The sequence below is a fragment of the Herpailurus yagouaroundi genome, unplaced genomic scaffold, assembly GCF_014898765.1.
Source record: "Herpailurus yagouaroundi ecotype Mexico unplaced genomic scaffold, PumYag 210, whole genome shotgun sequence".
In the NCBI taxonomy this organism is placed as follows: domain Eukaryota; kingdom Metazoa; phylum Chordata; class Mammalia; order Carnivora; family Felidae; genus Herpailurus; species Herpailurus yagouaroundi.
This window is the reverse complement of record NW_024412441.1, coordinates 13,573,991-13,588,298: the sequence shown is the minus strand read 5'-3', so window position 1 is coordinate 13,588,298 and position 14,308 is coordinate 13,573,991. Positions and strand designations below refer to the sequence as shown.

The 14,308-nt window shown below is 38.1% G+C and overlaps 1 protein-coding gene across 6 annotated transcripts in view; it reads left to right on the top strand.

Annotated features, from left to right (window-relative positions):
- The window catches only part of SOCS5 (suppressor of cytokine signaling 5), a 129,109-nt gene extending 115,323 nt beyond the window's left edge, over positions 1-13,786 (top strand). For 5 of the 6 annotated variants that reach the window (XM_040453825.1, XM_040453824.1, XM_040453822.1 and 2 more), the window contains exon 2: positions 8,938-13,786. In XM_040453825.1, the coding sequence (XP_040309759.1) occupies positions 8,950-10,560 (1,611 nt within the window). In that variant the 5' untranslated portion in view covers positions 8,938-8,949 and the 3' untranslated portion in view covers positions 10,561-13,786. Of the gene's footprint in view, positions 1-3,410; positions 3,430-8,937 lie in introns of those variants that run through there. The other variant, XM_040453828.1, reaches the window with a different exon arrangement.
- Positions 13,787-14,308: the final 522 nt, after the last annotated feature.

Genomic DNA, 14,308 nt, shown 5'->3' with positions numbered 1-14,308 from the left:
GCTCCAGGCTCTGAGCCATCAGCCCAGAGCCTGACGCGGGGCTCGGACTCACGGACCGCGAGATCGTGACCTGGTTGAAGTCGGACACTTAACCGACTGCACCACCCAGGCGCCCCAGGGTTTGCCTGTTTAAAAGGTAAATTGATTCATCATGTAGGTATCATCTATATCCTTTCTTTCTCTAAGCATTATGTTTTTGAGATTCACATATAGATGCAAACAACCGTAGTTTATCATGCCTTCTATACGTATAGTAATGCATTATATGAACGTACATTTATGGACCAATGAAGCTTCACTTAGATATCTCAATAACTGTCTCAACTACAGCATTTCCTAACTTAAAGTTATTACTCTCTCCAACCCTCAGTTACCAAACTGTTCTGTCTGCTGTGTTTCCTGTTTCTGTCATGGCATCTCTATACTCCCAATTCCCCGAGCCAGAAACTTGGCAGTTATTTTTGATATCTGCCTCTTTTTCATTCCTCATTTCCAATCAGTCATTACTCCTATAGATTTGACTTCTCAACATTTCATATTCATGTTTACCATCACCATCCTAGTTGAGCTCCTACTTGTCTGCTGCAGTAGTCTTCAGTGCGGTATTAGCATTCTGTCTTATTCTCATTTCATTGATTCCAAAGTTCACCAGCCTCACCTATACACTCGTCCTTTCACTTGCCAGTCTCTGCTCATTTAGCCATTACACAGGCCATGCTCACTCCTGCTTTGGGACTTTTGCAAATGCTGTTCCCTCTGCCTATAGAACAGTCCTGACTCATCTGTCAGGACAAAATTTTGAACTATCACCTCCTCAGAGAGAAGTTGTCTTTGCTCACCATCACCATAAACTAGGTCATGTCTCTACTCTTAGGGCTTTCTTACTACACCCTCTTGGCACTACTATAAATTTTAATTAAATGGTTATTGAGGAAGACCTCTTATCTGATTCACTTAGGACCAGTGGCCTACAAAGTGTAATAAAGGAAGAAGTCATAAGAAGGGATACATACCTTAAATATTTTACTCTAATTTCAAGAATAAGACTGCATGTTCATTTGCCAGATTTTTTATTAAGGGCCAAGATCTTTTCTTTGAGAGTAGGTCCACTAGTTGCAATTCCATATTGCTTATCTTGTAGGAACCATATCCTGTATGTATCATCTAAGATTTCCAGTTTGGGTTTTTTAGGTAGAACAAGAATTCAGATTCTGATCATGCATTCTGACTTTAGAATTCCTTGTAGATCTTTGCAATATTTTTTCTGATTGTTTTTCTTTTACTATTTTCTTATACCTATTTCAACAGTGGTATCTCCCTTTTATTATTTCAGAGTCCTTCAACTCAGTCTTCCCCATTCCTCCACATTTCAGTAGGTCAATTAACAATTAAATCACACTGTTACAATAATAAGTATAAATAACATGGACAGTGTTGGAAGCTAACATAACTAACTCTGTAAAAGTATAACTCAACTGGTGGGAACAGAAGTATCTGGGTGTACTAGATCATTGGGCCTCACATTTAAAAAACATTTTTTTTTAATTTATTTATTTTGAAAGAGAGTGAGCAGGGGAGGGGCAGAGAGAGGGGATGAGAAAAGATCCCAAGCAGGCTCTGCACTGTCAGCACGAAGCCTGATGTGGGGCTCGAACTCACGAACCGTGAGATCATGACCTGAGCCGAAATCAAGAGTCATAACGTTTAACTGACTGAACCACCCAGGCGCCCCTGGGCCTCACAGTTTTCGAGTGCACGTGTACATGGTCTACTGTATTAATATATTATGTGTGTTGTAAAAGTGTAAAGTATATAAGGTTGAATTATATGACCATTTATTACCCACAAAACATGATATTAAATACCAGTATAAAAGATAAACAGGCATCCAGTTAGATAACACAGACCATGTCACAAGAGAGTGTATAAATAACAATTAAAAAATAACATTTTTAAAAGCCCAAATGGTTCCCAGATTCTTTACGGGACTACAGCTATGACAGCCATACATCCCTGGATTTCCGTTTTACTCTTAATATTAAACACTGTATCATCTCTTTCTAAAAATTGTTGAAGTGCCACCAAAATATCTATCAAAACTCATTTCTCCTGAACCTCCTCTTGTACCTGAATTGGGCACAAAAATACTTTAATCAGTCCCTGTTGTCTTGATTTTTGTTACTGTGACTGAAGGACTTTTTTCACTGGACAGGTATTACCATGACTAAAGTAGTCTAAATAGACTAAGAGGAGGGAGATAGATAGCGGAGGGATGTGGGTTGGGTTATATTCCCCTTCTTTACCCACTATTGTGTGCCGTGTAGTCTTAAAACTTGTTGAATTTAATTTATTTCTAATAAGTATGAATTAAGTCCCATTGAAATGAACCCCAGGAACTGTTTCAATTATTTTGTTTTGTGGAAATTTTGTAAGATATACTGCTTGACATTAAGAGGGCCATTGACTATAGTCCTTAATTTTTTTTATATATGTAAATTTTTGTAGTAATGGAATTTGACCTCTGATTTTGCATAATTTTGATTTATAGCTTATCCTGTTAGATATCATTTTTCAACAAAAGCTCTTTAACTTACAATAGTTATAAAACCAGTTTTAAATTGTGAGTGTCCTTGGGGGAAGGAATGACTTTTTAGGAATTTGCTTTGGATCATTTTAAGGACAGCTATGCAGGTGTAAAAATGTGAATGAAAGCTTATAATGGATGATGAACTTGTAATCTAGAATCAGTACATAGGAAATTCAACACTTTTTTAGTCCTGTGTAACTTTATATAAAGCCCTAAAGTAATGGACTTGTAAGTTAGGCCTCAAAGAGTTTCAGCTAAATACATTTCCAAAAATTTAACAACAAAACAAACAGAAGAACCTCAAAACTGACATTGTAAATATTAAGATAGTTGAAATGCTTTCCTGATTCTTCTTACATGGACTCATCTGTGAATCACTATCAGTATTTTTTTCTTTGCAGTATTACAGCCGCCCACATAACATTCCCCATGTCAAGAAAAATCTACTTTCTATCCCCAAGGGATGTGGAAGCATAATAGTCTTTCTTTAAATTAGAATATTTTGTCACGATGCAGTCTAGCAACAGTCTCCAGATTAGGAATGGAGAATTCACTAAATTTCATGCTCTGTGAAAATGAAACCGAGGTTCAGTGTTAGAAACAGCCTTCTGTAACCTGGCAAGTCCACGTTTTCTACATGTCCCACTTGTTTTTACAGCGTATAAAGAACTGTATAAGGAGATAAGTGGTTTTAAGTTTGGTTGCTTTCTAAAATGGACATTTTTCAGGTATAGCTGAAATAAATAGCTACAGAATTTATCTTATAAACATGGAGAAGAGAGACTTTTGGACTTCTTGAATACTGCTCTTCTGATGTCCACAGTGACATACTCTAGACCGAGGTCAGTAAACTTTCTCTGTAAGAGGCCAAATAGAAAATATTTCAAGCTTTGCAGGCTACATGTGGTCTCTGTCAAATATTCTTTGTGGATTTTTTGTTTTTGTTTTTTTATCCCTCTAAAACTGTAAAAACCGTTCTCAGCTAGGGTCCATACAGAAACAGGCCACAGGCCAGATTTGGTCTTTGGGCTATCATTTGCTGACTCCTGATCCAGATCAGTACTTTCCAGCAGAAATATAATTTGGATTATATGTGTAATTTTTAATATTTTTAGTAGGCACATTTAAAAAGTAAAAGGCAGGGGCACCTGGGTGGCTCAGTTGGTTAAATGTCTGAATCTTGATTTTGGCTCAGGTCATGATCTCACAGTTTGTAAGTTCAAGCCCTGCATCGGACTCCAAGCTGACAGTGCAGAGCCTGCTTGGGGTTCTCTCTCTCGCTCTCTCTGCCTCTTCCCTGCTCATGCTCTTTCTCTCTCTGCCCCAGCCCCACGCATGTACACACATGTACTCTCTCTCTTTCTCAAAATAAATAAATAAACATTCGAAAACATCATTCAGGGGCACCTGGGTGGCTCAGTCAGTTAAGTGTCTGACTTCGGCTCAGGTCATGATCTCGTAGTTCGTGTTGAGCCCCACGTCAGGCTCTGTGCTAACAGCTCAGAGTCTGGAGTCTGCTTCAGATTTTGTGTCTCCCTCTCTCTCTGCCCCTCCCCCGTTCATACTCTGTCTGTCTGTCTCTCTCTCTCTCTCTCTCTCTCTCTCTCTCAAAAATAAATAAACATAGGGGCGCCTGGGTGGCTCAGTCGGTTAAGCACCCGACTTCAGCTCAGGTCACGATCTCACGGTCCGTGAGTTCAAGCCCCACGTCAGGCTCTGGGCTGATGGCTCAGAGCCTGGAGCTTGCTTCCGATTCTGTGTCTCCCCCTCTCTCTGCCCCTCCCCTGTTCATGCTCTGTCTCTCTGTCCCAAAAATAAATAAACGTTAAAAAAAATTTTTTTTTAATAAATAAACATAAAAAACAAAACAAACTTCGGGGCTCCTAGGTGGCTTAGTTGGTTAAGCATTCAACTTAGCTCAGGCCATGATCTCACGATTTGTAAGTTCAAGCCCCGTGTCAGGCTCTGAGCTGTCAGCACAGAGCTCTGACAGCTCAGAGCCTGGAGTCTGCTTCAGATTCTGTCTCCCTCTCTGACTTTACTTCAGTCATGATTTCTCTCTCTTTTTCTCTCTCTCTCTGTCTCAAAAATAAACATTAAAATAAAATTTTAAATAAGCTGCTGGCACTTATCCTTAAAAAGAAAAAACCTCATTCATAAAAAAGTAAAAAGCAGATGAAATTAGTTTTAATAATATATTTGGCTAGTTATATCCAAACTATTTATCATTTTAATATATGGCACCAGCCACATTTCAGGGGCTCAATAACCCATGTGTTGGACAGCACAGCTCTAGATGACGAGCTACTGTGAGGGCTGTGAACTGGTGCCAGTGTTGTTTGTTAACAGTCTGGGACAAGTTAAGTATAGGAATTAAAAAGAAGCATTTAAAATATTCTACAGCTATTTGATAGTTATTTTATGTCTATTCAATCTAATAAGATTGGCACTTGTATTTCATATGTCTTTTTTCACATTTCACTTTTCTAATGTATTCTTAGAATGTCTTACAAAAGAATCTATTTGTGAAATTAAAAAGAAACTGCCTCTTCATTCTGGGTAGTTTAAGAGGCACTACTTTCCTAAGATTCCATAGGCCTCTTGTGTACATGGCAAAAATGAAACGAAGAGAACCAGTGATGAGATTGTGGTGGGTGGTGTACTTAGTTCTGCTCCCATCCCTCCAGCCGCTACAGAGCAGTGTCCTCCTACTTACGTCTTTCAGAGCTACCATTGGAGCCCATGGCTGGAGTAGGTCAGTGGTTTTCAGGCTCGACTCTAGGATCACCCAGGAGCTTCTAAAAAACAGCAGTGTCCAGGCCCATCTCCAGACCAATTGAATCACAATCTCTCGGGAGGTGGCCTGTGTATCATGTAGTGTAAAGAGCTTTCCGGGTGATTATATTATGCAGCCAGTGTTTATTGTGTGGATCCTTCACCCCAGGGGAAAAAAAAAATTTTGCTGTTTTCTCCATTTGGAAAGAATCACTAATCTGGGTAGGGGGTTTTCTGTGTGGTGTACTATTCACTCTCTGTAACAGTGAAAAGAGGGCTTTCCAGTTAAATATGTCAGGTTGAACATTGGCATGTTAACTTTACTCACTCCTGGAACCTCACTAAAATTAAAGGAATAAAAAAGGTATAAGGGGGGCACCTGGGTAGCTCAGTTAGTTGAGCGTCTGACTCTTGGTTTAGACTCAGATCATGATCCCAGGGTCGTGGGATCGAGCCCCATGTTGAGAGAAGATTCTCTCTCTCTCCCTCTCTCTGCCTCACCCCTGCATGCTGGTGTGTGTGCTCTCTCTTTCAAATAATAATTTAAAAAGAAGGCATAAGGCATAAACCCATAAGAAAGCAAATGAGAGACTGAAGTAATAATAAGCCTGATTGATCAACTGGTTTTCAGTAGAAGCAGGTAGCTAGAAATTAACAGAATGGAGAAAACAGATATAAATGGCTGCAAACAAAGATATTAAAAATAAGCAAAGCAATCTATAGTGTTGGCTCAGAAATTAGAGGAACCAGTTAGCTCAGAAGGTAAGGGTGAAATATGAAGCTGAACATAGGAGTGTTGGAAAGTCTGTATGTTTCAGATTCACACATGCCCTCCTTTATCCTTAGCAGTCAGGAGACTACTGCTCTTTTTTACCAGGGTAAAACTAGAGGTTAGAGTTTGGAGAATTTAATCTAAGAGGTCCAGTCAGGACTGAAGTGGAGTATCTTTTGAAAATAAGGACACCTTTTTAAAAATAAGGACTAAGCAAAAGTCTGAATATTGTGGTTAAAACCCTACTATTCTCCTTGCCCTGTTCTCAGAACATGGCAATCAGGTGGACATGTCCCAGAGAGGAAATTGGAGTATTTCTCTCCAGGGTAAGCAGCCAGGAGACAAGACTTACAGATCCTGGCATTTGTGGATTTCATAATAAAAAACCAACTCATTGCCTCCTCACCTTGTAGGGAAAGCCAGTCATTTTACAAATACCCAACCCAACCTCCTGCACCATCACGTAGAAGAGCTTCTGATCAGCGTGTTAGTGGCCGCATCATCTGTGATGGATGGACGGCTGGGACTCATCAGACACTGTGGAAAGCCTCCAAAATAAAAAACAGAGACCTAAAGATTTAAGGAGAAAAAAGAAAGAAACAGATAAAAACATTTAAAGTGTTAAAAAAAAGAAGAAAACATTTGAAAAATTTGTATCCTCTGAGAGATGAAATATTCATCCAAGAAGCTAGAATAGAATGTTATTAAAAAGAACATTCAGAGAATAAGAAAAACGGTCTTGGAAATTAAAGCTGTGATAGGAAACATTCTAACTGCAGTAGAAGTGTTGCAAAGTGATACACTAAAGAAATCTTCCAGACAGTAGAAAAGAAAAAGAAATGCAATGTTGAAAAGAAAATATATATAATCAGAAGATGAATCTAAGAGGTCTGCTGTCTAACAAAAGGACTTTTAGGAGGGAGGGACGGGGGCAGTGGGAAGGACATGGAAAGGACACGATGAATGTAAAAAAGGCCCAGGCTAAGGATAAAAAGAAGAAACCACAACTTCTCACAAAATAAAAACAGGTCACATAAGAGGAGACCAGGAATTGCTGTGATCATGGACTTTTCACCTATTGCCCCTCTGTATATTAACGGCTATATACCTAGCAGTATGCTTATAATAAAGAATAATCTGAAAGTGTATTTTATGATTTCATAGGCATAAATTCTCTATGTTGGCATCATTATTAGTCCAAGAGCCCTTTCTGTAAGAAACTAGAATGAAGCTATATAAAGTTTATTTTTTATTGTTGTCTTAGCCCTAGTCAACGTCTTGAAAATCCAGCTATTTATCACAAAGAGCATTAGGCACAGTTGTAGAAAGGTCAGCTCTAATGCCTGTCACCACTGTAAGAAAAACATTCCAGCAGGATTGTAAACTATGAAGAGTAAAACATAATGAGATAATAAACATGAACAAAACAAAATTCTGGGGAAAAAAAGTACCATACTCATTAAAATAGAAAGAATAGAACTTTTAAATAGAAAATAGAAAGAAATAGAAATAGAAAATAGAAAAATAGAAAATAGAAAGAAAGAACTTTAAAAAAAAAGTTTCTGCTATCCTTTGGTGACAAAACCACTTGATTTTAAATTTACATTTTTCCATTTCTTCTAATGTTGACTTTTAGGTTATTGAAGGAGACAGTGTGACTGTCAGTGTTAGAGTCATAAAATAATTTGTAAAGTGTGATAATCTGCTTTTGATTTTTTTAAAGGAACAAAAATAAGCCAAATTGCATATTTTTTATTTGTTTTGTTAATTACTGCGGTTATCACAGCTTTTTCTATTACTCTGTTATCTCCAGGCTTTTCCAGGATTAAGAACTGGGAAGCTGAAAGACACCTTTCCTTTTAAATCCAAATATTCTCTTTCTTTCCTCCTACTTTCTTTTCTACTCAAACTGCTTCTTCAAGATTGTGGATAAAATTGGGGCGCCTGGGTGGTGCAGTCGGTTGAGCGTCTGACTTCAGCCAGGTCACGATCTCGCACTCCGTGAGTTCGAGCCCCACGTCAGGCTCTGGGCTGATGGCTCGGAGCCTGGAGCCTGTTTCCGATTCTGTGTCTCCCTCTCTCTCTGCCCCTCCCCCGTTCATGCTCTGTCTCTCTCTATCCCAAAAATAAATAAACGTTGAAAAAAAAATTTTTTTTTAAAAAAAGATTGTGGATAAAATTCAATACATTGCAGAATAGGAAGGGAGGATACTGAGTTTTTACAAGTGGTTCATCTGTAAGCTGTAGGTTGCCAGATGAGTGGAGTATAGCAGTTGGTAAGTGAAGTCAGGAAGATTAGTACTTAAAGATTTTTGAACTAATTTTAATGTGTTACACAAATGTCCTGATTTCAACTTCAGAGTAGTTGAATACAGATATGTTTCAACAATACAGAACATATCTTCCCTTTGTAGTACTTGAGCCAGTGCCTGAATTAGTTGTAGTAAGGAGACCAAAGTCGGTGTCATAATGACATTAGGTTGATGCGTGGGAAAAAGAAACCAGAGTTTAATTGAGAGGGTTTGTTTCCTTTCCCATGAGATCTGAGTATTCTGTCTGAAAGGAAATGGCGAGTGAGGACTAGCTTGACTAGTGGTGCTGTGAGTGCCATGAAAGGGCCAGAGACCTTACCACTACCAGCATTGTTTGCCTCACCATTTTAGCAGGGCAAGGGAGGGCAGATTCCTGACCCGCATCACTGAAATTTCCAACGATAAGGGGGGGGGGGGGATGTGTATGGGAACTGACTGTTTTGTTCGCACATACCACCTAACTTCGTGTTCTCTTCCTATTTTGTCTTTAGATCTTATAATCAATGGATAAAGTGGGGAAGATGTGGAATAACTTCAAATACAGGTGTCAAAATCTCTTCAGTCATGAGGGAGGGAGCCGTAGTGAAAATGTGGACATGAACTCCAACAGATATCTGTCTGTTAAAGAGAGAAACATCAGTATAGGAGACTCAGCTCCTCAGCAACAAAGCAGTCCCTTAAGAGAAAATGTTGCCTTACAACTGGGATTAAGCCCTTCAAAGAATTCTTCAAGGAGAAACCCTAACTGTGCCACTGAAATTCCTCAGATTGTTGAAATAAGCATTGAAAAGGATAATGATTCATGTGTCACCCCAGGAACAAGACTGGCAAGAAGAGATTCCTACTCTCGGCATGCCCCATGGGGTGGGAAGAAAAAACATTCCTGTTCTACAAAGACACAGAGTTCATTGGATACTGATAAAAAGTTTGGTAGAACTCGAAGCGGACTTCAAAGGAGAGAGAGGCGGTATGGCGTAAGCTCGGTGCACGATATGGATGGCATGTCCAGCAGAACTGTGGGAAGTCGCTCTCTGAGACAGAGGTTGCAGGATACGGTGGGCTTGTGTTTTCCCATGCGAACTTACAGCAAGCAGTCAAAACCCCTCTTCTCTAATAAAAGAAAAATACACCTTTCTGAATTAATGCTTGAGAAATGCCCTTTTCCTGCCGGCTCAGATTTAGCCCAAAAATGGCATTTGATTAAACAGCATACAGCCCCTGTGAGCCCACACTCAACATTTTTTGATACATTTGATCCATCCTTGGTTTCTACAGAAGATGAAGAAGATAGACTTCGAGAGAGAAGACGGCTTAGTATTGAAGAGGGGGTTGACCCTCCTCCTAATGCACAAATACATACATTTGAAGCCACCGCACAGGTTAATCCGTTATATAAACTGGGACCAAAGTTAGCTCCTGGAATGACCGAAGTAAGTGGGGACAATACTGCAATTCCACAAGTTAATTGTGACTCAGAAGAGGACACTACTACCCTGTGTCTACAGTCTCGGAGGCAGAAGCAACGTCAGGTGTCTGGAGATAGCCATGCCCACGTTAGCAGACAGGGAGCTTGGAAAGTCCATACACAGATTGATTACATACACTGCCTCGTGCCTGATTTGCTTCAGATTACAGGGAATCCCTGTTACTGGGGAGTGATGGACCGTTACGAAGCAGAAGCCCTCCTTGAAGGAAAACCTGAAGGCACATTCTTGCTCAGGGACTCTGCGCAAGAGGACTACCTCTTCTCCGTGAGCTTCCGGCGCTACAACAGGTCCCTGCACGCCCGGATTGAACAGTGGAACCACAACTTTAGTTTTGATGCCCATGACCCATGTGTATTTCACTCCTCCACTGTAACAGGACTCTTAGAACATTATAAAGATCCCAGTTCTTGCATGTTTTTTGAACCATTGCTTACTATCTCACTAAACAGGACTTTCCCTTTTAGCCTGCAGTATATCTGCCGTGCAGTAATCTGTAGATGCACTACATATGATGGAATTGATGGGCTCCCTTTACCGTCAATGTTGCAGGATTTTTTGAAAGAGTATCATTATAAGCAAAAAGTTAGAGTTCGCTGGTTAGAACGAGAACCGGTCAAGGCAAAGTAAACTCTCCTGCCCCCAAAGGGCATTAACTAGATCTGCTTTTATGTGCATCAGACAGTACACCTATAGCAAGCACACGTATCAGTGTTAGGTTTTTTCAGTACAGTATGTAGGCTTAGTGTTAGTATCTGTCAGATGCAGTCTGCTGTTAGTCAGGTAAACATGGTGCCTGTTGAGACAACAGAAGACAGCTACAGGTGTTCAGTGAGGCTACAAAAACACTTTGTCGATTGAGCTAACGGTTTGGTTTTTAATGTCTGTAGTAATTGAGTGAGGCAACTCTGGGGCATTTGCTATGAAGAATTTTATTTCTTACTGAAGAACAAATTATTAATATTGGATGAGTATTTCAACAGTGTGACTAATGTTTGAAATTGTTATTTTTTCTAAGAATTTTTCTATAACCTTCCAAAAGTAGTGATGTTTGTAGTTACTATAAATCAAGCTTTGGAAGTCCAAAAAATAAAGACTGCCTTCCTTTGAGAAAAAAAAAATGCAATTTTCTGGCCACAAGGGCATAGTGCAGTTCACTTAAGTGTTGATGTAGTTTATAGTCAGTCCCCTGTCTCTTCTGCAAAAGGTACTGTTAAATAAACCAGGTTTTCTAAATAGTTCTTAAAATTTCAGGCTTACAAAGTTGGTAGTAGAATTTTATTTAAAGGCCTTAGGTATTTTTTTTAATGAGTGCTTTAACTTAAAACACATTGGGAATAGCTGCAGTGTAGTCCTGTGTGTGATTTTTTTTTAAGTTAATACACGCATTCTAATCATTCATTAGTTAAAGTTGGATCTTTCTGTGCCCATGATGAGTTTGTGAACCATGAAGGAAATGAGACTAGAAGATGCCCAACCAAGTCAGATAACAATAGCTACAGTGGTTGCTGATGTTGACATTATTGTTAAACTGTAATGAACAGTTTGGATGGCAGTATTTATATCTTTGTTGTAAACTCTCGTAGCTGAATTGCTTAAGTACAATTTATAGAATTTCAGTGCAGTTAATTTCTAATGGAAAATCTGAAACCTACATTGCAGATTTAAAAGGTACTGTACAACCATTGTATCTGTAAATAACTTTACTTAAGCACCTTTTTGTCACTTAGAATAGTATGCAATACTACTTGAGTGAGCTATTTTGGAAGTAATACCAAGTTCTAGTGTTTGCTTCTTAGTAACGAACTGAATTTACAGTTCTGTCCTAGACATTTTGCACTAGTCGAATCCATTCTTGTGTCTTTTTGTTCATGTGCTCTGTACCACTGGTGAGTGCTCCTTGGTTTCCTTACCTGCTGCTACAGAAAGTTCTTTTACATCCTGATGGCTATTGCCAAGGCTACAAAAAAAGAAAAGCTATATTTGTATGCAACACTAACCCTTTGACTGCTAATGTACGTTTCTGCTTGCTGTGCCTTGTTATGGCTGCTTTTTTGTGCTAATAAAGTACGTTTGGTGTTCTCCTTGTATATCTGCTGTTTTATACATTTGCAACAATTTCTCTTATAAATGCAATGGTATTGGGGTTTTTAAACAAGCATTACCTGATAACCTACTATAGTTAATGCAGAATTACTGTACAGTCTAATATTGACTTATTCTGAGTAAGCAGATTCTAAATTTAATGCTATTCATCTTTCCAATCATAATCACATACACTGTGGAGCAGTATCTATAGTTACTGCACATTACTGTACAGTTTAGATTATAACACAAAATGAACAGAGAAATATTGACTAACCTATTGATTTCTCTGCTTATAAATGAAAGATTGAAGCTATCAATGACGGTTATAATAAATGAAGATCTTTAGTCTCCCACTTTATCAGAAACAAATGAAGTCTTGTGAACTAAGAATATATCAGTGCCATTTATTGGTTTGGGGACCATTTTTATTAGTCATAAATGCCCAAAATGTAGAACTTTAACCAAAGACTTGTCCATTTTTAAAGCAAAATGGGGATTGAGGGGACTTATAATTCCTGTTATTTCTAATAGAAGTCCCTGAAGAACATATACCAAAGTGTTCGAGAACGTCATCCAAACCTACTTTAAAGCATTATGTGCAATTAAGTTGTTACGACATAATTATATTGCATAACTGTTGGGTCCGTTTTCTTGAGCTTATAATGTATCTGGAAAATAATCTCTTGGAAAAGAAAAAAGTCCTTACTGATTATTGGAGAAAGATTATATATGCAAGCAAGATCTTGTTTTAAAGAGGAAACTTGAAACTCCAAGAAAACACTTGATGTTTTATATGCTTGTAGCAAATTGATGTTCTAATTGTAGTTTTATAGAAAATATTAATGCTTTTATGTATTTCAGAACTTTCATATGTTAAATGGAAATTGTTTTAAATGTGTAAATATTTGAGTTTTATGTGAGCATGTATACACTGTGCTAAAAGTCACATGTTCCAGTTTGTGTGTAATATTAATATGCAACCTTTGGTTTAAAGTTTTTTTCTTAAAAAATTAGTGGCTTACATTTTAAAAAAGAAAAATCACCAGCATGAAATTGCACCTTAGTCTATATTCACTGTGTCTTTTTCTGAATCCCACTGTAGCCTGTCAACTAAATTTTTGTTTTCATGGTCTTTTTGAAGTGCATTTTAATACAAACCAGGAAATTCTTTAGAAGTTTGGACACATCTTCATAGTAAAGTAATTAACCCAAGGAAAGGTTGGTCTGATTCCTATCCATTCTCATTCATTCATTCATTCATTCTCTCTGTGTATGCATATACATATACACACATACACACGTGGATGTATACACATACGTATATACATTTATGATGTTAATATTACTTTAAACAATAATATTGCCATCTGATTTAACATCATTTAGAGGCCTTATTCTTGTGTATATATATACACACATACTATATATGTGTATATATATATACACATACTATCCTTGTACCATTCAAATTTGATTATCCACACCTAAAGTTTAGTCTTGCTGATACAGTCTTATTTGTAATACAGTCCCCTTACAACAAGAAAAAGCATGCATCAGTTATTTTCTGGCTAAACACAGTAAAAAATTTTTGAAAAAGAAACAGCTTGGCTTAAATACAGTTATTAAGAGTCATTATTAAATTTATATTTCTTCAACAAAAATTGAGCCCAAATAATCCTACTCCACAAACTGTTCTGTGTTCTTATGGTCCATTGGAATGTTTATATAAGATTTATAATGGCTTGAGCCATAAAAATTGAAACTTGAATTCTGTGCCTCACTTTGACAAAATTCAGAGTTTATGAACCTTTTTACTTGATGTTTTGATCTGGTTGCTATTCATTTTTATCCCAAGCTTCCTTTGCTCCCTGGCACTAAACACTAGTTTGGTAACTTATTATTGAGACTGGTCTTAGATCTTTTATTTTTGTAGCAAAGAAAGCTATAAAGTTGCTTTTTGGTAGAGGCCCCGAGGCTGTGAGTGAGTCAGCACTCCCCTAGGAAAGAGGCAGAGCCTGTGTCCATCTCCGGGAGTGTGTTAACACAGGGAAGCTCACACCAGTTTCTCCACTGTTTCTGTGGCCCAACACATGCACTTTACCTAGATGAAATTAAATAAGAATGCACACCAAGGGCTGGCTTAAAGGTGAAAAAAAGTCTCCTAAGGGGACAATACTGCATGGTGTGTGTATGCATAAACAGTGTATATCTATGAGCCTCAGGTTTTGTTTCCTATTTTTGCTAAAATGTGGTATGTTCTGAGGAGATTTGGGGTTGGCATTTTTGTGGA